Source organism: Botryllus schlosseri, chromosome 11 (genome assembly GCF_051294905.1).
Source record: "Botryllus schlosseri isolate E-star chromosome 11, Bs_hap1, whole genome shotgun sequence".
Taxonomy (NCBI): domain Eukaryota; kingdom Metazoa; phylum Chordata; class Ascidiacea; order Stolidobranchia; family Styelidae; genus Botryllus; species Botryllus schlosseri.
In genome coordinates, this window is record NC_137246.1 from 28,609,438 (window position 1) to 28,631,709 (window position 22,272).

General features: G+C 41.7%; 1 protein-coding gene across 1 annotated transcript in view; it reads right to left on the reverse strand.

Annotated features, from left to right (window-relative positions):
- Positions 1-7,825: 7,825 nt before the first annotated feature.
- LOC145449617 (sodium-dependent serotonin transporter-like) overlaps positions 7,826-22,272 on the reverse strand; it is a 139,132-nt gene continuing 124,685 nt past the window's right edge. The window contains exons 2-12 of the mRNA XM_080328012.1: positions 18,831-19,213; positions 17,858-17,992; positions 15,155-15,383; positions 13,702-13,840; positions 13,216-13,374; positions 9,731-9,938; positions 8,964-9,076; positions 8,461-8,692; positions 8,307-8,407; positions 8,081-8,244; positions 7,826-8,021 (exon numbers count right to left, since the gene is read on the reverse strand). Coding sequence (XP_080184138.1) covers positions 7,967-8,021; positions 8,081-8,244; positions 8,307-8,407; positions 8,461-8,692; positions 8,964-9,076; positions 9,731-9,938; positions 13,216-13,374; positions 13,702-13,840; positions 15,155-15,383; positions 17,858-17,992; positions 18,831-19,167 — 1,872 coding nt within the window. The 5' untranslated portion in view covers positions 19,168-19,213 and the 3' untranslated portion in view covers positions 7,826-7,966. The remainder of the gene's footprint in view (positions 8,022-8,080; positions 8,245-8,306; positions 8,408-8,460; positions 8,693-8,963; positions 9,077-9,730; positions 9,939-13,215; positions 13,375-13,701; positions 13,841-15,154; positions 15,384-17,857; positions 17,993-18,830; positions 19,214-22,272) is intronic.

The window sequence follows — 22,272 nt, forward strand, 5'->3', positions numbered from 1 at the left end:
CAATATAAGGATTGCGTCGAAAAGGCCAAATGAGATAACAACAACTTCCTCAATAAATTATGCGCTATTTGCTTGTTGCGTCATAATGTACCCATTGCCCAACGTAATGAGGGACGATTTATCGCTTCCAACGTTTTGCATTCTTGCCAGGTCCGTAACTGCTGCACCCAAACTCCCCAATAGGGTTCGAAGGGGACTCAAAAGTATTTGGTAAAACCAAAATAGATTATAGCGAGTAGTTTCGTGATACCTGATTATATTGAACATTTTTTTCGGGCTTCGCGATTTAAATGTCTATTGATAGCTTGATTTTGAAATGCATACCTCTCATCCTCATGAAAAAAGTATGCATAATTTACATGGAATAAGCATTTCGGTGCCGGTCATTACCGAGCCACGGCATACCAAAAGACATATGCAGTTTCGGCCAACATACAACTCTATGAAGTGTATTACTTAAGAAAGACCTTAGCCAAAACTTTGAGCATGTGTCCACTGTCAATAGCCGCGCTGGGTGTGTGTGACTAATAATCCTACCCTTAAAATCTGAGCCCACAATACAAATGCCACCCACAGAGGAATAAATACAGGGCAATTATTTGTGCGTGCATCTCACGAAAGTTTTTCTTTTCGTTATCTACGTTTGGGTGACTGCAATATCTTTTGATGCTATATATAGCAGACCGGAGGTCACGAATTAATAACATGCAATAAAGTAATTACAACAACCTACCAAATGATATAATAATGAATTACGTGCCCTCAGCTCCACTGGTAAATCTGACTATCGGGGGCTTAGAGAGGCTTAAAAAGGAATAGTAATATAATGCAATTACTAATATTATTGACAATAATTCAGTCTTCAACTTGAAAATTGACCACCTTATTGCGGCCCAAGACCAACGTTCGGAGTGCGGGACGCATTGGTGTTTTGGTCCTTATCCGTTTAAGGTATAAAGTCATGAGAATAAGATAAAGTGACCATAAAATTCTGCCTTCTACTTAATACAGATACTGCACGCTGCCGTTACGAGAAACGGCAAAGAAAGGTTTGGTTATGATATACATCAGCAGCTGTTGATTTTTAATGCTTCGTTGTGGAAATTGTAATGTTTTATTTGGCGAGTACAAAATTTCAACTCTTTGCTCGGTGTACGTACGTACTAGGGATGGTGCGAACCTCTGAAAGATTCAGGTTCGTGTGAATGTGAACCTTTTTGAAAGGTTCTGTGTGAACACAAACGTGAGCCTCATGACGTCACGTGACGTTGTATTTCTAATTCCAACCCTACATTTTAGTGAAGTTAAATCCGATATTAATGTACGTACACGATACCTATAGCGATGACTCTGGCAACATAATATGCTAAAGTACAAATTGACGTTTTAAACGTCGGCAAATGTTTCAACTGGGGCAATCAAATGGTATAATAATCGCATAAAATCAATATCTTCCGTCGCTTTGCCAACAATTTCAACGAGGACTTGCAAGGGAATATAAGCTTAACGGTCAAGGCCAGCCCGACAATGTATTCGGCGTCTGAGTATTGTGACGTTAATATTGAGCAGAATGTAAAACGGGATTATATACTTGCTACCGATATTACCCCATTAACAAATTATACCGCAGTAGTCAACACCCCAATCTCATGGATTTTGTTTTTATAACACAATAAACATATGAAGTCAAGATTGACCACGTACACCTGCTAGTTTTTCACATTAGACAACGATATCAATTCCTTTGTTTGGTCGAATAAGCATAATTATCAGGCTACATGTAGTGCATCTCGCTATTGATGTTGTGTCAATGCTGGTCAAGCTCACAGCAGAGAGTCACTAAATATTCAGAAACGGAATGCTGGTTATTTCGAGCAAAATTTTTGAGATTTTCAAGGAGCATGCTCGTTGAGTGTTGATTTTTTTATGCTGCCAGCGCCATGCATTGAGTGGCCAGCAGTTAAAATGCAGTAAATTTCAACCAAAGCTGTTATAATGAAGTGAAAACTGTAATATGTGAAAAAGGTTTACAGCTCAGAACCTACAAAGGTTCGTTTGTGAACGTGAACCTCTAAATTTCTAAGGTTCAACACACACAGAACGCGAACTTGAACCTCACGTTCACACCATCCTTGGTACGTACGGCATAGGCCTCCTGCTCGCCAAACACCAATAGACAAATTGCGTTTCGCTATAAGCATAACCATTAACCAAACATCAATATATAAGTTACCATTTGCAACTAGGCAGAATGGTGATTATTATCCTGCTGCGAGGTAGTGGCGTCTGGAGTGTTGCGATAATCTGATATATCGCACGGCAGGTGTTCTTACAATAACATTACAATGTACGTCGAATGTCTATTTACAGACAATGTGTGGATACTAGGGATGGTGTGAACGTGAGGTTCACGTTCGCGTTCTGTGTGTGAACCTCGGAAATTTAGAGGTTCACGTTCACAACAGAACCTTGGTAGGTTCTGCACTGTGAACCTTTTTCATATATTACAATTTTCACTTCATTACAACTTCGTTGGTTCAAATTTATTGCATTTCAACTGCAGGCCACTCTATACATGGCGCTATAGGCATAAAAAAAATCAACACTAAACGAGCATGTACCTTGACAATCTCCAAAGTTTTACTTGGTTTGTTGCAACAGTTTGCTCGAAATATCCAACTTTCCGTTTGTAAATATTTATTGACTCTCTGCTGCGAGCTTGACCCACAATCACAAAACATCACGATCGAAATATGCTACGTGATGGTCAGCGAATGATGCTTATTCAACTAATCAATCTAGCAGGCGTATGGGGTCAATCTTGACTTCATATGTTTACTGGATCATTAAAACCAAATCGGTGCGATTGGGGTTTGCTACTGCTGTATAACTTGTTAATGGGGTAATATCGGTAGCAAGTATGGAAACCCGTTTCACACTCTGCTCAATATCAATGTAGCAATACTCAGACGCCGAATAGATTTTCCGACCTGTCATACGAAAAAGGTGACTCGAGTCTGACTTGAGTCAAGTCATGACTCGAGTCATCCCAAAACTGCTACAAGGCTATATCTGCATCTTCCTTGCGGCATATGCACATCATGTACTCACGGTACGCATATACGCAGGTCGTGTGTATGTATATCATGAGTCGGTGTATATGCCGCATGAACATCAAGGACAAAAATAAACTTCGTCCCTTGCTTCCCTTATATTCCCTGGTAAGTCCTCGTCAAAATTGTTGGCAAAGCGACGGAAGATATTGATTTTATAAGATTATTATATCATTTGATTGCCCCAGTTGATACATTTGGCGACGTTTAAAACGTCGATATGTATTTCCGCATTATGACGTAATGTTGCCCGAGTCGTCGCTGGGTATCGCTAGGTTGGAATTAGCCATATGACGTCACGAGGTTCACGTTCGTGTTCGCACAGAACCTTTCAAAAAGGTTCGCGTTCACACGAACCCGAACCTTTTAGAGGTTCACACCATCCCTAGTGGATACTTCTTACGCAATCATGAGCGAAGCTAATACTTCTGACGTAGTAATGAGCAGTAGGGCTCTTCAAAAATGACTTTTTTCTCAAATCGTACTGGCTACTTGATAAAATTGTTAGGTTACCTAATTTAAGCCTACACACAAAATTTGGTTCAATTCCAGCCAGTAGCCGCATTGCTACAGGAGAAGAAAGTTTCTATTTATTATATAAAAATAAATAATAAAAAATTTAAAAATTTTCTGTTCACCCCATGAAAGTGTTGGGGTGTCTATAGAAACGATGCTCACAAAATTTGGTTCAATTCCAGCTAGTAACCGCTTTGCTACAGGAGAAGAAAGTTTCTATTTATTATATAAAAATAAATAATAAAAAATTTAAAAATTTTCTGTTCACCCCATGAAAGTGTTGGGGTGTCTATAGAAACGATGCTCACCAAATTTGGTTCAATTCCAACCAGTGGAAGCGGAGTTATTGCCGCCGAAAAATTTGGATTTGAATAAAATAGTATTTACGGTGACCGATTCTTCGTTTATTTATTATAGTTGTGCTCGCCGTAAATACTATTTTATTCACTCTTTCTGCCTCATCAAATGGTTTGTTACTTCCGCTTGTATATAAATCGTCCTCCCAAAAAAGTTTCTATTATATTGGTGCCGCTACCTGGAACTCTCTACCAGAAGCCCTCAGAGATTTGCCCGATCATCTATTTAAAAAACGTTATCGAAAATATATATTAGATAAGTATAATTGATTAAATGCCGATTTTGCAATTACTGTCCTGTTGTTGGAAAGTACCGTACAAGCTACTCTATTGACTCATTTCTGCACTGCAGTCACGAAACTGTAATATTTATAGCTTGTGTATCCTTGTTGAAATTTTTTTCTCTGCTTTTTTTGTAGTTTTGTATATTTATTGTCATTTGTTATGTGCCATTGATTGGATTGAAATGTGTATACTCCTACAGGTGGCGACTGTGTACTAAGGTCTTGCGGCCCCTCGTCGTCATCCTGGTCCGTACCGGATTTTCACTGGTGTGACAAATAAAATGATTGATTGATCATGATGGGAACAGAAAATTTTCAAATTTTCTAGGGTTAATCTTATATCGATAAAGTAGTATGCGAAGCACGTGCTTTGAGAGATCGCCAGTGTAGCGCCGTAGCGGGCGTGCTCGCGCTTAAGTCACTGAGTCGTATACAGATACATCCAACTTTGTTCTTTCTATATTCGTTAATATATTGCAGTATGATTTGATCCTGGTAAATCTACAAGTTTCTGACCACTATTACTACTATTTGGCTGTTCTGTGCTATAAAAGAAAGCTCCTTTGATCTGCGCGTGTGATCAGGATTGCAAGAGTACTCAGAGCGGTCATTAGTCAGTCAACTAGTGCGTACAACGGGAACTCTAGCTGAAGCGTCGACTCCAATCAAGCACTATACTAGCGTGTCTTGCAACAAGTCGTTGTAGCGACCGCTACAATGGCTACTCCAAGTTGTTTCGACACCTTCCTATCCTTTCATTGTATCGCAGTCTTGTGAAACGATGAAAATATTAATAAACCTGATTGATTGACTGACTGACTGACAATGACCATAACAATGGTCCTTGCGTGGTTGCGATTGTTCCGAACAACTCCGATTTTCAGACTTTGAGGGGTATTTCGAGGTGGTTCCATTGCCCTGATCAGATTTTGATGTATATCAGAATCAGCGCGACTGTAGCTTTCAAATAAGATCAACTTTATGAAATTTGAGCGCTCAGGTCGTCATCTATGGGATTAGCAATTACGCTCCCGTTTCATGCTATGAAGCGACAACAAATCTGCGACTGTAGCATCACTCGACCGTGAATCACGTGATGCGCATCTAACCGTAGGTTAGTTATCTATAGTGAAACAATAAGAATAAGTCGAAACGAGGTAGTGGATGAGTCTATATCAATCAAACACCCAATTTGATGGAAAGAATGCATTAAAAAGAGGCATGCCCGTTAAATGAAGCAGAAGACACATAGCATAAAAAGCTAGAAGCAATGAAGGACGTCGCTGTGTCAAAATTTCGATCCGTCAATCTCAAAACGGTGGCATCTGGTAAGTATTGATTTGAATAATGTATATATACATTTACCGTGGCTGGGCCCCATCTCTTCCCGGTTTGAAAAGCAATTGATTGTCGTACGTGGGAAGAACAACTCAGCGCTTGCAGGAACGCATCAAACAAAATGTTCCGAGCGTTATTAGATCACGCACATCACGCGAAGACACAGCCGTAACTGATCTGCGATTACTAGAACGTAATCAGGCCATGGCTATGAACTCTGCCATCGGCAAGCATTTGGCTGAGAATGCAACTTGCGCCAAAAACTATCGCGATGAAAGATTTTCTATATTATGTAGAGGCCGCACTAATTTCCATCTGTCTGCACTGGAATCGACTTATATTAAAATCCACCGACCGCGCTTGTGTCAGCAGAAGGAATTTTTAGTGAATCTAAAAATTGTCCACTAGCTGCGCTCGTGGTTTGCGTGTATTTCCTGTTGTTTGTTTCGATGGGGTCATAATTGGGTGTATGCAATGCAGCCAGATGCATGTTTTTGAAATTCTCCATTTGCTGACGATTGCTCTTGAAAAGTGTCAGCTCGAAAAGCTTCGGGTTTTAATATATTTGACTATGAATATATTATTAAAATGTATATTTAAGTTCTGTACCCCAAAGAGTCTCTTCAAATAATGTTTTTGTTGTAGAGGTATTGAAATAGACCCGAATATTTCGACTGACACTCATCAGGGGTAATCATCAGCACTGTATACCAAACGTATGTCGGAAAATCTCGATAAGTTCTCCAGAAGCTGTGAAATTCACACGACCATGGCCAGCAATGATATGCAAGGATTTGAAACTGCCACGCCCCTTAACGCTGTAAGGTCTACTCGTCCCACCACAATCAGAGAAATTGAGTAATGTTGACTGTGGTGGAGTACTGCAATCAACTTTGTCGGCAGAAGTTTTTTCGTTTGGTTGTTGATTGTTAATAGGTTTTGCGAGCACAGTGAGACAGCGCTGCATACTAGGGTCTTATGAAACTCAGGTACTGACTAGCTGCTTTTTTGCATCTGTTACATTTCAAGGACTCCGTAAAACTAGCCAACGAAGGCCACACACACTCAGCTAAATAGTGCGTATTCACACGCATGTACCACCGCTGACATACGGGTGTGATTATACACCCGGTGTACACGAAACAACAACCTACCTCAGACTTACACCACGATATAAATGAAACACAACAATTTAATCCAAATGGTGCTTGCGCGTATGGACGTAGGATTAATTACCGCGATATCAGTCTGAGTTAGGTTCTGTTTACGTGCACCACCTTTGGGGTGTGAATACACACTTTCTTCGCTAAGATTGCAAGGACAATAAGAACCCGTGAACTGTATCTATACTTACCCCCACCTATTAGTAACCGAACTGACATAAGATATCTGTTGACCACTTGGGACCCATTATTTGGAAAGCACTACCACAGCATATCCGTTACTTGGCTATAATTATAATAGATCCTAAAAACATTTTGACATTGACTACTATCGCCATCTTGACAGTGTTGCCATAGTTAACCTCTAGATTCCTTCCATTTTGTTTTCTGGTGTGCAATGACCATCCATTGCAGGAGTTGGCTACGCGATCTGTCTGATGGCCTTGTACGTGTCGAGCTACTACAACACGGTGATAGCGTGGGCGGTCTTCTATCTCTACAGTTCGTTCACGTCCGAGCTTCCCTGGAACCAGTGAACCAGTGCGCACTACATCATCGTTGGCCTGCACAATCGCATCTGAAATAGGCCTGACACGAAAGATATCGTCGATAGCCTGACGATCGAGTCTCGGGCCTAGCACGTTTTGGCTCCTATCTTTCGTTGGATTGTGCGCGGATTTGCGACCGTGATTAAAGGGTGACTGCGCGAAACTGGATGTCCGCAATCGACCACGACATGTCAGAATAAATGAGAATAAAGGTTTGAAATGGAACCGCCTGAAATCGGTTCCATTTTAAAACAGATCGCATAACAACTCGGACATTTTGACTTTGTGTAATCAGGGCTGCGAAGCGAGTTTGGTTTCACTCTCATTGGCGCGATTTCGTTACCGACCGCCACCGCCATTTCGCTTGATGCCTACCAAACAAAACCGGGCACGGCGTTTTAGTACGATCACTTCCTTGCTGCTCTGTTGTTAATGTCGGCCAAGGCAAGAATCCCAGCGACCTCCTGCGCGCGCAATTGCTCTGCTCACTCTCACCGACTCCTGGCACACTCTCACGATCGACTCGATTCGGAAAACATTGACAATAAGAAACAAAAACTCAGATCTTCGGCTTCTTCGCGCGGCGCGCGCCATTGTTGCGTGTCAATGCGTGACTCGCGCTGTGACGTAACACTCGGTCCGCGCTCCTCACATGAACTCGTCCGCGTGACTCGGTCGATCTGCGCGCGCAGCCTTCCTGAAACTGAGCAGGGCTAGAAATGAGAAAGCGAGAAACCGACGCAGAGCCGGAAATGATCCGACCTCCTCTTCCTCCGCATGGTGACGGTCCGGTAGATGGCGTAGGCGGGCACGAGCGAGAGGGAGGACATGGTGATGGTCCAGCCCACGCCTTTCGTCCAATCAGGGAAGTCGTACGAGCCGTGCGACAAATCAGGAGTCGACACGAAGCTCATCACGATCATGAACTGACAAAGAAAAGAAGAGATTCGACTAAGGGTGAAGTGAGAGGGTCAAAAAAGCGACCCACCATCAAAAAGATGGGGCTGACGTATTTCCAGCAAACGGTCCAGTAAATCCCGGGCGAGCTTCTGATCATCGACCGGATGTCGTGACTCACGCGATCGATTCCTGAACGAATATCGAGTCAGCTTTCGCATAGCACAGGCAATCTCACTCCTTACCGTAGTACCAACTGACCGCGATGGCCTCCAGCAGCACGACGGTCATGATGGCGGTGCCGGCCGCGTACGTTTCCATCAGCGTGACCATGTAGATGCCGCCGTACGTTGTCGTGGACAGGCTGAGGAGGAAACTCACGCACAGCAGCCCGAGAACGAACAACTCTCGATGTTTGCCGACGCTTTTCGGAAACTCGTCCGCTACTCCAGTCACGATCGCCTCCAATCCGCCGAACTGCATGGACGAGAATTACGAATGTTAGGCTTTTTGGTCATACAACCGAGAGACAGCCGGAATCCGGAGCCTATCTCAGGCTTATACCGCGGTTCATACCAAATACGACGTTCTACTCCAAATTAAGCATGCGTGCGGTAACGTAGGAAGGTGCATCTATACGCTATAGGCATGTATGGGATTTATAATCGCGATATCATTCCGAGCCGATTAATGTACGTTCGTGAACGCTCTTGCGCTAAGGCTGTGAGACAGTGATCGGCAGACTCACCGTGCTGTCCAATCCGAGCGTGATAATCATCAGATAGAACATGATGGAAAAGAAAACCGATCCGTCGAAGGTCGTCAACGCTTGTGAATAAACTACGAACAAAAGGCCGACACCTAAACGAAAAAATATCTGCCGCTGAATTGCGTTTGCGGTGACCTTGTTTCGTTCATTTCAGATTTTTGCGGGTCGATGCGTGTTTAGATGTGCGTTGTTGCTGTTTTTTGCTCTGCAAATCGAATTTTTCAAACAACTTTAATACTTTCGGACCTCCGCTGCGATGCTTGAAATTGAGTAGCAAGTTGATAGCACGTTCTTTGGTTCTCTGGTGGTGAAAAAAACAATGCGATGCTTGAACAATACACTGTCTGCTTCAGGCGTTCGTCACAATGGTACGATCTGTGTTCTGAGAAGTTGGCAAAAAGTTGCCTACAACTTGTTTCGGCAAGGTATATGTGAAAGCTACAGAGACTTTTCAATAAACAGTATAATAGATGAAATAGCTAATTCACATTTCTTTCAAATGGAAACAAACAATCAATCAAGTTGGTGGTATTTAGCAAGACTTCACGAACTTCGCAACAATAGAACCACGCATAAAAATCTAGTGCCAAAAAGGCATCAGTAAATGGAGTTGACGATGAATTAAAGTTGTGCTGATTAAATTTAGGGTGAATTTTGGTTTTTGAAATTTTACCGGTCCGCGAGGTCAAAAAGGTTGAGAACTACTGCTGACTAGTTTGACCGTCTCTACTCACATCTGTACTTACCGCCTGTGGTGACTTCGCTTATATCTTCTTTATGTAGCAAGTGAGCCATATATCCGAGCACTGAGAACACCACGAATCCTGCCAAGAAGCTCGTGAAACAGTTGATGGCGCTCGTGATCAGCGCGTCTCGGTAGCAGTTGTTGTGGAAATCGTTGTAGCTCGCGAGAGCCAACAGCGTACCGAACCCGGGGCCAAGGGAGAAGAAAACCTTCACAGAAAATGAGAGGTCCACAGTAGCGTGTCGATATATTCAAGTCAAGATACAAGTATATATTTACTCTTTTTACTGACTTATACTTTTGTTTTCAGTTTTCAGGCCGAATTTGGCCTGGAATTGCAGAATTGCTCATGAAATATTGGTGACACAACCGGTATGGTAAAAGGACGAGTAATAAAGTGGTCTACTACTGTAATAACATAATACTGTAGGTTCTGCAAGAAAATTGGGCAAATGACACGTTTTATTATTGAATGAAAACACGGGATGGCAATGACGGAATTTTAGGCTCGCCTGGCGGTACCGAATATATGATATCTGAAAACCCTATGGCTGGCGTCAGGACGGCAGCATGTAATGCAACTGGCCTTGATTGAAAGCTAGCGTCGCACTTATTCCGGAAATATAAATTAAAATCTAATCAGAGCACTGAAACGGACAACCCTGAAATCGCCCTCAAAGTCTGAAATACGAGCACTGTCCGAACAAACGGAGCGCCGCAATAGGCCATCGTTATGGTCATTGTGTCGCGACCATATGATTGTTCTGAACAATGCAGATTTCAGATGTTCAGGGTGATTTTTGGCTGAGGTTCTGAGGTCATGTTCTAATTTGTATTTTCAGAATCAGTGCATGCAACCGGCGCTTTCGATCAAGGCCAGTATTATGAAATTCTGCGCTTCGAATGCCAGCGAAGCGAAACGGAGCCTAAAAATCCATCGTCGCCATTCCATGTTTATTGTTTACATTCGATAGTTGATAACAAATGATCGTTCCGGTGCGACCGCGACAACTTTATGGACTTCATCAGAAGGATTTCCAGTTAATTCCGTGTCGGTAAATTCGGCCCCCGGTAAATTCGGCCAGGGCCAGGGTAACAACGGTTACAATAACATTACCTAACCTTAACCCTAACCCTAACCTAACCCTAATCTAACCATAATCATAACCCTAATCCTAACCCTAGCCTCCTAATCACTTGATAATAATATAATTATGTTATATAATTCACCTTAATAGTTGATAATACAATTTTACACAAAATTCTTCGAGGGCCGAATTTACCGATTGAATTCCGACCTCAGTAAATTCGGCCCCGTAAATATCCGCATTATCTCCTGTGACTGTGTGATATACGCATACCCTGACCTCCAAATCACTCGATAATAATATAATTATGTAATTAATTCACATTAATAGTTGGTAATACATTTTTATACAAAATTCTCCGAGGGACGAATTTACCGAGTAAATTCGGCCATCGGTAAATTCGGCCCCGTGAATATCCGCGCTATCTCCCATGATTACGCGATCTACGCATACCCTGACATCCAAATCACTTAATAATAGTATAATTATGTAATTAATTCATGTTAACGGTTGGTAATACATTTTAATACAATATTCTCAGAGGGCCGAATTTACTGGCAACCCATCAGAAGGGTTTGTTTGTGGTATTCATCGACTACCATTGGTCATTTACACCATGCCGATATTGTTCATTATTTTCCGTAACTGCCGACTTATAGCACGGCCAGACTTCTAGGCTTTTTGTAAGACACCGCTTACGCGGATGAGGTGGCGACGAGGAGACTAGATAAACCTCAGAAGGGTAAAAGTCTCACGACGGTTTTAGTTCGCCATATTGCATTGAAATCAACGAAATTATCACTAACTCTTTCGACGCCGCGTATCTCCATATGTTCGCTACGATTTGTCTTCAAAACGCCGCGTATCCCCATATGTTCGCTAAATCGACAGAGCGTATTTTTGTCTCGAAAATATGACATGCCATTTTGCGTTCATGCCAGTCGGGGCATTGTGCGGTAATGAATTCAAAATTCAATACTTGCTACTGAGAGGCGATTTCGCTCGATTACCTGTACGGAATAGTAACTTAAATTGAATTGTTATATATTTCCACGACGATGATGAATTCCAATCGAGTAAGATGGATGCCGATACCTAATGACATTTTAAATTATTATCACCGATCTTTACCGACAGATCGCGCGTCAAGTTAATATAAGGATCTACTGAATGAAGTCACCAAGGCAGTACATGTACTGCGACAACACATACTTCACACCAAGATATACGTATTTATTCAAGTTTTTCAAAACGTAAAATTGCATCGGGATATGACGAGGACTCAACGGTGACAACTTATGTTTTTGTGCAGATGGATGCTTGTAATCGAACACAAATGGGCTCCGTCGGTGTATTACTGCGCCTGAAAAATAAACTTGAGTACCGGTACTAGCAGAAGTCAAAATTTCGAGCCATTATTGCTGCTTTGACGTCACAATGATATCCTTGGAGCATCGACGGCCGAAGATCATGTCGGCAGCAGTATTTCACGAAAGTTCTAAACCTTCGCATTGGCATCGAAAAGGAATTAACGATTTAAGGATGATATATTATCAATATATATTATAATAAGAATCTTCTGCGAAATTTACAGCGTCACAGCTAATCTATAAGCACCATAGAAACACCAACGAAATCCATACCTTGGCGGCAGCGCGCCCGAAATCAGCAAAACTTCAGTTCGTACCGAAGCCTGTCCTTGCAACACGACAGCATCAATCAAGGCACGTTACGCATCATTAGATAGATATTGTTTGCGGTTACAATACGGACGTAGGTACGTCTCGGTAGCTAAGGTAGCGACGAAAGTACGATTGGTTGAAATAGGGGTTATTTGGTGAAAATCACGGCGTTTTGAAGACAATCGCCGAATTTAGCTCGGCGTCGAAAGAGTTAAAAGCCAACTGAACTGAGAAAGCGGAGAGAGAAAAATTTTTATTCATCATCGCAAAATAACAAAACAGGCAACAAAATAGCATAAACTTCAGAATCACGGACACATACAAAAAAATGGTTACAGTGTCAATTTCATAGCAAATGAGATGTGTACGAATACGATTTGCAGTTCATAGGATTGGCCAATATGTTTTACGATTGCAAGATGAAGCTGCAGCGAAGTGATCTGTTGATCATCGAGTCTACTGCAGCGGATCGAAGTAGATTGGCTATACATTGCATACATCGTACTGCAACAGTGAGTTGTAAGACTGACAGGATAAATGCACATGTTAGGATAAACGGAGGAAAAGAATGGTAAGTGTACTGGTCTGAAACAAAAAAGATATGTTGACCGGTACTAGTTCGCACTAAAAATACATTTCAGCTTTTGTATGATTCAATAAGGAAGGTACGATACATGGTTTTAAATACATATAATGTATCATGAATGAGTTCTGACCTGCGTGGCCGCTTCGAGCCAGACTGAAGTTCGAAGCAGTTCCTCCCAGTTTGGTTTCAAATAGAACTCGATTCCTTTCTCAGCCCCTGGTAACGTGACGCCGCGAACGAGCAGAATGAGGAGAACCACGTACGGAAATGTGGCGGTAAACCAAACAACCTGAAAAATGTATTCCCTCTCGATGGACTCGTTCTCACGCCGGACTAGCCGTCTATAATCTCTTGACTGTCAACTAAAGACTGTTGTTTTAAGTAGTTTCTGTTCTAGTTTCGCATTTAAAAAATAGCAATCGAAAAACTAGTAACCAGCACGTATAATCGTTTCAAACTTATACTAGTGTTCATGTGAAAATAACAAATAATTTGTAAAATCTAGTTGGTTATGCTTTAGTTGATTTGGGGGTTTTGAAAAGTTCGTATTGCTAGTTTTCGCTGCGCGTTTTGAAAATCTAGTAGGCATTTCATCAAGTCTGTCACGCTAACGTACCTTTCCTGAAGATTTGACGCCTTTCCACAAGCTGAAGTAGATCATGACGTAGACAATCAACAAACAAACGACGATTTCCCATTTGGGCGGCCCGAGATCGTGCAAGCCTTCGGATTTGTAAGATTCAAGGACGTGACGTCTGCGATCACATAGTTTCCACTTAGGTACAAGTAGAAGTCGCTATTTCAAAAGTGAAACAGTGAGCGTTCTAGGCCTATTTTTGCCCAAAGAAAAAAATGTCAAGTATAGAAGTCTAAAAACGTAATGAAGTAGTGCAAGTGGGCAAAATGTACTTGAGTACTTCGACAAACTAGAAGTACTCCGTCGACGTCGTCAATGTGGCTTTTCGAGTAGAAGTTTAATTCCAAGAGTGAAAAGGTGAGTATTCTAGGCCTAGTTTTCCCAAAACCTGTTCAAGTAAAAGTGAAAGTAGCCAAAAAACATAAACATAGACAAAACCAACTTGATTTTAAATCAGGGGCGGCCAGCCCGCGCGCCAAATGTGTCCGGGAGGTTTGTGTGATGTTTTGTGCGAGATTTTGAGTGGTCCGCGAGGTAATTTTCGAAATGAGGTATATTATTGTCAACTTGCAAGGGATGTTGATGACTATTCGACGCATTGGCGTCGCCAGGCGCCAACCACAATTTCGTAGATCTTCGTATATGATCATAAAGTAGAATATTTCGTGGCAGATTTATTTGACCCGATATTTCTCTTAGCACTGCGCGCAATTTCTTTTCAGTCGATTCTTGATTTTAGTATTGGTACCCCGTCCTGAATATTAAATATACGCCCAATTTACAGATTTGAGTCTGTATGAAAGAACTTGTCGTCCAACATGCGACTTCGCGTCTGCACTCGAAGAAAGATCGTCGGCGATGAAGCCATTACACAAAATGATTGACGCATCTTCGCCGAAATCATCGATATTTATATGTCCATTTGTCCAAGCGCCGAATAATCCTGTCTTTGCCAAATGAGCCCAGTGGTATACAGAGGCGACCCACAATATATGCAAATGACAATAATATTGAGCGAATTAATCCTTAAACTTTGAAAAATTTTCGCGCTTTGCGCGGTTAGGGGATGGATGAACACTGACTTTTCATGACATGCGTAGTGACAGAAGTCTTGCTTTCAACGTTACCTAATTCGGTTCGCTCCTATCAGACGACTAAAAATGGTCATCAACATTCATGTGGCCCGCGCAATGGTTCGCAACTCTCATGTGGCCCTTTGGCCGAAAAGGTTGCCCGCCCCTGTTGAATAATAAGTTGATACTGATTTTCTGATCATGCGAACATTCGAAATTGCTAATTATGAGGTCACGCAGATGAGTATCAGATATAAACGGTTCGGCTAATAAATATGAATATAATATTCAAACGTATTATGAGGTTCTTTGGCTACTGTTAAACGCCTCTTTCAACCCTATGAGTAGTTGCTACTCACTCGAAGAACTGTTCCGATGGGGATTGTGATGTGTTGCTCCAGGTTTGGTTGAGCTCTGCAGCCCTGATTTGATCAACGCAGGTCGCGTTGTCGTTCCATTCGTTGCCGCACGAGCTCCAGGGAAGCTCGGACGTGAACGAACTGTAGAGATAGAAGACCGCCCACGCTATCACCGTGTTGTAGTAGCTCGACACGTACAAGGCCATCAGACAGATCGCGTAGCCAACTCCTGCAACGGATGGTCATTGCACACCAGAAAACAAAATGGAAGGAATCTAGAGGTTAACTATGGCAACACTGTCAAGATGGCGATAGTAGTCAATGTCAAAATGTTTTTAGGATCTATTATAGCAGACCTGGGCAAAGTGCGGCCCGCGGGCCACATGCGGCCCGCGAAGCTATTTTGTGCGGCCCGCGAAAGGTTGCTTGGAATTCAAAACATAAAGCTTGCTTTTTGAATGACTAATACTGGCTGTATCAAATGAACAGGAAATTCGTTTTCTTTGAAGCCTGTTCATTAATATGCCACGATAACGCTGCCTACGTACCTCACATGCGTGCGTAATCCAGATCCACAACGAAGGCAATGTGGCAAAAGTACGAGTAGCAATTGAAGACACAAGAAATCACTCTTTCCATATAGTTTAGTTCAAACCTTCCTAGTTGCCATTGTCAAATTACGCATTATACACGGTATGAGTTTCAATTTGTTACGTGATATGTTTCCAAATCCCTAATTCGTAAAACAAGTCAATCAGTGCTTGCGATTACTATATGGCTCATCATATTTATCACCCATAAAGGATTACCGGGCACGCCCAAAAAAGAAAGCCGAAAACTGAAATTCAAAGAAGGGTTAGGTTTAGAATTTAGTGCATTAAATACACTATACTGAAGTCAGGGGTAAACCCGTCCTTTTAGCTTTTGCCGAGCATGTCGCCGAGATTAGGAATTTTAATTAAAGTCGGTTTTATGACAAAAACACGAAACACTTGGTCAAGGGAGGGCGAAGTTCAGAAAAACTGCAAGCTTCGCTCAACCGAAAATATATTTAGGCTGCACAAGTGCACATGCACACTGCTCGGAAGGCAGCGATCATGAAAATGAGCTTTGAACTATTGCATATACATTTCAGTGCAGTGGTTCTCAAACTGGGAGACGTGAAAGCAACAGAAGGATGGCGCGAAGCCGAAGTTTATTGAAAAAAATTTTCGCGCTCCGCGCGATATACACCCAACTTGTAGTTGTTGCTATGTGTAATGTCCGAATTTATATATTATACAATTATATCATTAATAGTCATAATCTTCCATGCTATCAAACTATCCGTTGGGATTACTGGCATTCCGGTTGCACTTTTTAATATTTTGTGATATATGATATGGGGGCGCGAAATTGTTCACTATCATAAAGGGAGGCGTGCTTAAAAAGTTTGAGAACCACTGCTTCAAAGTCCTAATGGGAGAACGTGGATAGGGGTTTTAAAAGAGCAAAAATACATTATGTTTAACATTGTTTCGAATCATGACAGCAAATAGATATTTTTTTAATTAACTGTCACTTTCAAAATACCTAATATCAACACATACACTGAGCAGCATTTAATAAGAATGTAATTTAGACATAAAATTAAAATACGCTGGTGGATATAGCGAAAATTTTTCACTCGGCCCGCCAACGTATTTATTTTTGTCATTTGGCCCGCGGAGGAAAATAATTGCCCACCCCTGTATTATAGCCAAGTAACGGATACGCTGTGGTAGTGCTTTCCAAATAATGGGTCCCAAGTGGTCAACAGATATCTTATGCCAGTTCGGTTACTAATAGGTGGGGGTAAGTATAGATACAGTTCACGGGTTCTTATTGTCCTTGCAATCTTAGCGAAGAAAGTGTGTATTCACACCCCAAAGGTGGTGCACGTAAACAGAACCTAACTCAGACTGATATCGCGGTAATTAATCCTACGTCCATACGCGCAAGCACCATTTGGATTAAATTGTTGTGTTTCATTTATATCGTGGTGTAAGTCTGAGGTAGGTTGTTGTTTCGTGTACACCGGGTGTATAATCACACCCGTATGTCAGCGGTGGTACATGCGTGTGAATACGCACTATTTAGCTGAGTGTGTGTGGCCTTCGTTGGCTAGTTTTACGGAGTCCTTGAAATGTAAATGATGAAACTACATCCATAAGTCTACATTGTCCATATAACATCCGTGGTTAGTTTTGACTTATTTTGTCTTATTTTCAGCGCACATCACTGGTCACAAGCAAAAGCGATGACCACGAGGTCCTTTTAAGCATAAACTATACCGGATGGTAATAGGACACCATAATTAGGACTGGGCGGATGTGATGGCCTATTTTAGTCCTAATTTCGCGGCATATATGAGTGTTTCCGCTGAGAAACACTCATACAGTTCATCAGCTTGCAAAAAAAAAGATTTGTAGTAAACTTGAAAGAGTAATTGCCGGATTCCAGACACTCAACGACCCGCCCAACAATAAGCGAACCCTTTGTTTCGCGAGGATCGCCACCCAGACTTAAAACGATCGATCTTCTAGGGCCTGAGTCATGAACGCGACCTTTTTGTTTACAGATCGCGTTCTGACAACAAATCGCTAATTTGTTTCTTCATAATCCCGAAACCCGATCTCCGCAACGAAGCGGAACGAGCGCATCTCACGCGATCCGGGGAATCACCTTTCATGATCGGGCAGATCCTCCTCCAGATCGAAATGCAGCCGCTTCTGTGGTACTGGCCCAGAGATAATTCAAGGTAGAACAGGGGGATGCCTCCCAGGACCACCATTGAGAGGTAGGGGATCAGAAATGCACCTGAAACGAAAAAGAACAATCGAAAATGATGCTTTTTCATACTTTTAAAAGAATGCTCCCTTGTAATGTAGTACTGCCGACACAATAGCTCGATGACTATAGCTATCACAGTGAACGCACGGATTTATAAACGTTATCCTTGGTTGACTGGATGCGCTGTACTTGTACATTATACGACACAACGTTTATCTCAAGTGTATGCAGCTTGTGATTTATTACATTCTGTTTGTGGTATCATAACCTAATATTTCTCTTAATAATTAATTGCCTGAAGACTCGAGTGTATTATTTTCGAGTAAATCTTAAGAGTGTTTACCTTTCCAAAAAGGCTTAGAAGCACTGATCTAGACTAAAGTTGTCAAACATCCGGCCCGTGAAGAAAATGTGGTAGATGGCAAAACACTTATATTAGCCAGAACATTTCTATCAAAAGAGGATAATTTTATGTTGAATTTTATTATAAACTACTTCCACCTGAATAACTTCTCAATATAGCAAATGTGAAAGTTGTTCATATGACATTCTCCCATTCCAATTCTAATATAATTTCTGATTTTCCGGCTACAAAATGCCTGTATAGCGCGAAACGATCCAAGCTTGGTGTATACAGACATTTCTCATTCTCGTGCTTATGAGAATAAACTCCAATTTGATATGATATTGGTTTTTGTTGTATTTTTTCCTAATTCGAAGCTGAATTCAACTTCCAAGTTTTTGCGAATTCAATAATCCTAATTATAACCTAATAAAACTATGCAGCTATAATCGTAATTATAATCCAATATTGTAAAGCTGAAAAGTTTCAAGTTCCCCAACTCTCACTGTCTAGTGCACCCACCTCCCCCGTTCTTGTAGCAAATGTAGGGAAACCTCCACACGTTGCCGAGATCAACCGCGAATCCAATCGTAGCGAGCAAGAAGTCAAACTTTCGAGTCCATTTCTCTCTCCCGTCGTTGGAGTCAGTGGACAGAGTGCGCGTAAGGAACCGTTCAGACTCCACGGAGTCTCCACGCACTGCCAGGGCGCGCCTGAAGTCAGCGCTGGTTCTCCGCCAATCAGAAGGCTTGGACGGGGGGTTTGGTGCGAAAACGTCGTCCATGTTCGAATCACGTCGAGTGTAAAGGATCTTCCCGTTTGAGTTCGGCTTCGACGAAGATTCGTTCGGGTCGCCCATGGTTCGACGTTTTAGCCTCTATGAACGAAGACTATGGCCGATAGTTCTGAAAATTCGGAAACAAAGACAGAGTTAAAATCAGCAGCATTTCGAAACATTACATTGGGACGTGTTGGGACGACTCGAGTCACATTTTCTGGACGACTTGACTGAGCTTGAGTCACTGCTCTAAAATTGCTTGACTTGTCAGATTTTCTAAACGACTTGACTTGAGTCACATTGAGTAATGGCCCTGAGATTGCTTGAATTTACTCGAGTCAAGTTTTCCGAACGACACATTTGCTGAATGAATTGACTCGGGTCACTGGCCTAAAATGACTTGCCTTAACTTGAGTCACGTTTTCTGATTGACTTGACTTGAGCCCCTACCATAAAATGGCTTGACTCGGGCTTGAGGTATGCAAAATACGGAATGATTAGTAAATTTTGCTAGACAAATGGAGTTTTCAAATGTCGCTTACAAGAATATGAAAGCTGTCTGTCTTTGTAGATAAAATCTTCAAGTCTAAATTTTGATCGCGTATTTCACGGCGTATTGCCTTCGGTACCGCGATAATTGCTTGATGATGATGCATCTCTAAAATCTCGAGGTTCGACACGAAATCACAAACCGGGATCTGGCGGGTTTGCTTTGAAGTTCGATGAGAATGTCGAGCGGGAGAAGTCGACCGGCTTTTCCAGGAGTTCGCCGCGCATGCGCATGGGCATCGACGAGTTTACAACGCAGTTCCATTACCTCTAAATTAGGGTTACCGTATGCCCTCTTTTAGGCGGATTTGTCCTCTTTTAGGCGGATTTGTCCTCTTTTTCGATAAAATTTAGGTCCTCCAAGGACACCCAAACGTCCTCGTTTTTCGCATGCCGTCCTATTTTTTGCTTTGAGTTTTCGGCGATTCGACATCGAACATTAGAAAAAGGGGTCAACTCAACTAGAATCAAAACTATCTGAGTAAATTCCCCGTTTTTATGTCCGTTATTGAAACTTGAAAAAAATTGGCTTGTCTTTTGGATCTGAAAACATGGTAACGCTATACTCTAAATAGCGACGAAGAAAGCCGTGAGACGCTCATAACTAACATATTTTTGTTCGGAACAATTGCAATTTTCGACTTTTAATGGTAATTTTTGGGTATAGCTACAGTGCCCGATCTGATTATAATAATTGATATTTTTCTGAATCAGGACGACAGCGACAGCACTTTTCGTTAAAGACCAATTTTAATCAATTTTCCACTGTAGTCTCAAACTATAACATTACCAATCACCATATTTGGTTGGTACGAACATACCAGAAATTGCTAGCTGGGTCTGGTTGCCCGACCACCTCCAACCCGTACGTTGGTTTTCTATCAGAGATGAGAGGATTTATTATTTTCGAATTCAAATCCCGAATTTAATTTATCGAAATTCTCAAATCCAAGTCCATACAGACTGAAATTTTTTTCAAATATCCCATAAAATTGTAAATTGTTGTGAATTCCATATGAAAGTCGATATCAAAATCCACCTTCAAATTTCGTAAATCCATATCCGATCAAAATCTTCAAAATCGGTTTCATCAAATTCAAACACATGCCCATCTCTGTCATCTATATCCATACAGCCAAATTTACTACGCGGTTCGATCACCTCTAAATAGCGACTGGAATTCGTGGGAATCTCATAAATCAATGTTTTTGTTTTGAGAAAAAGACAATCACGTCAAGCGTTCGATCACGGCTTGAAAACACAAATCAGCCAGAAACTGGCAACCTGTATCGCTCACTATCATGGACGAAATTGGACTGATATGTTCGCTGTCTTAAAAGCTAATCTCAGTCAGCTGCAATTTTGTAAACAAGCTCGCAATTAATCGAGAAGTGACAGCTTTCCTGCGATCGTTCATCGCCCAGTTATTTGAATAGTTGGCAGATAACACTTTATGATAAATCGACATCGGCAAATATTTTCGAGTAATCACTACGCGTTCGCCTCACCTCGTCGCCCAAAACCAATAGATAGCGAATCGTAACCAGTGTCTTTTATGACTGAGAATTGAATTAGTTTTATAGCTGATCCTGTTACGTCTGAAGATGCGGTCGTAAACCGCCACCTGTTATCCGCATGTTTATGAGACCGCATTTCAAATAAGCGAGGCTTATCGATTGTTATTCGTACATGCGGACGTCACAGGTAAACGTACGATGCTCCGTCAAGTATTATGACGGCAGATAGTTTCTCAAAAATCAAAACTTTTCTCAAAAATCCGCTAAATCCGCTGCAACGTGCCTGGAATTTTCAGCATCACCGCCGCTGGGCGTAATTACATTGCAACGACTGAGAGCACCCGCACGAATCAACGCAGAGTTCATGGAGCACCAAATCGACCCTCGTTACTAAATGATACCTAGGGTAAGGGACAATGATTGCAGTACTCAAATCTGCATCGAGTATTAATTGTCATCATTCAAGTCGAGTAGTGATAGATCATTTCTAAGAGCACTGAAATCATACGCACTTTCCCACTAAAACTTGTATTATCTGTGAGAATTATAGCTTCAATCATGTTTGTAACACTATGGAAGCCGTAAAAGTATACCAGGCCTACTGATCGTATTGCAGCATCTAGATTCTAGAACATGCAGTACAAAGCTATCCACGTTTGTAGAAATGACATTTCCAACTAAGAATCATCAACGACCACACGTGGTACAAATCTACACTCGCTAGCGGAAATGATATTTATGTCAAGTGATCAACCTACAGCATTGTGGGAAAGTGCAATGAAATAGGCAGGGTCGAAAAAATATCCAATCGCCTTTCAACGTGATGAACTTGCAATTATTTTGTTCGTGTTCATATAAAATTCACACATTTGGAAATTGGTGTATCGTCCATACTCTTATGGCTAACCTATTTCTAACAAAGATTAGATTACGACTGATAAAAATATCTCGTAACGAAGGAGAAAGTGGCGACCAATCTTCTTCAAACTGATAACGCGTAAATAATCTCGCTGCGTGACGGAACAGTCACCCGAGGCCCTCAGAACTTGATAAGAGATCACTTTTTAAAGCTCTTTATCCATAAACTTCGAGGCTTAGACTTTTCCTCCAGCTTCAACAA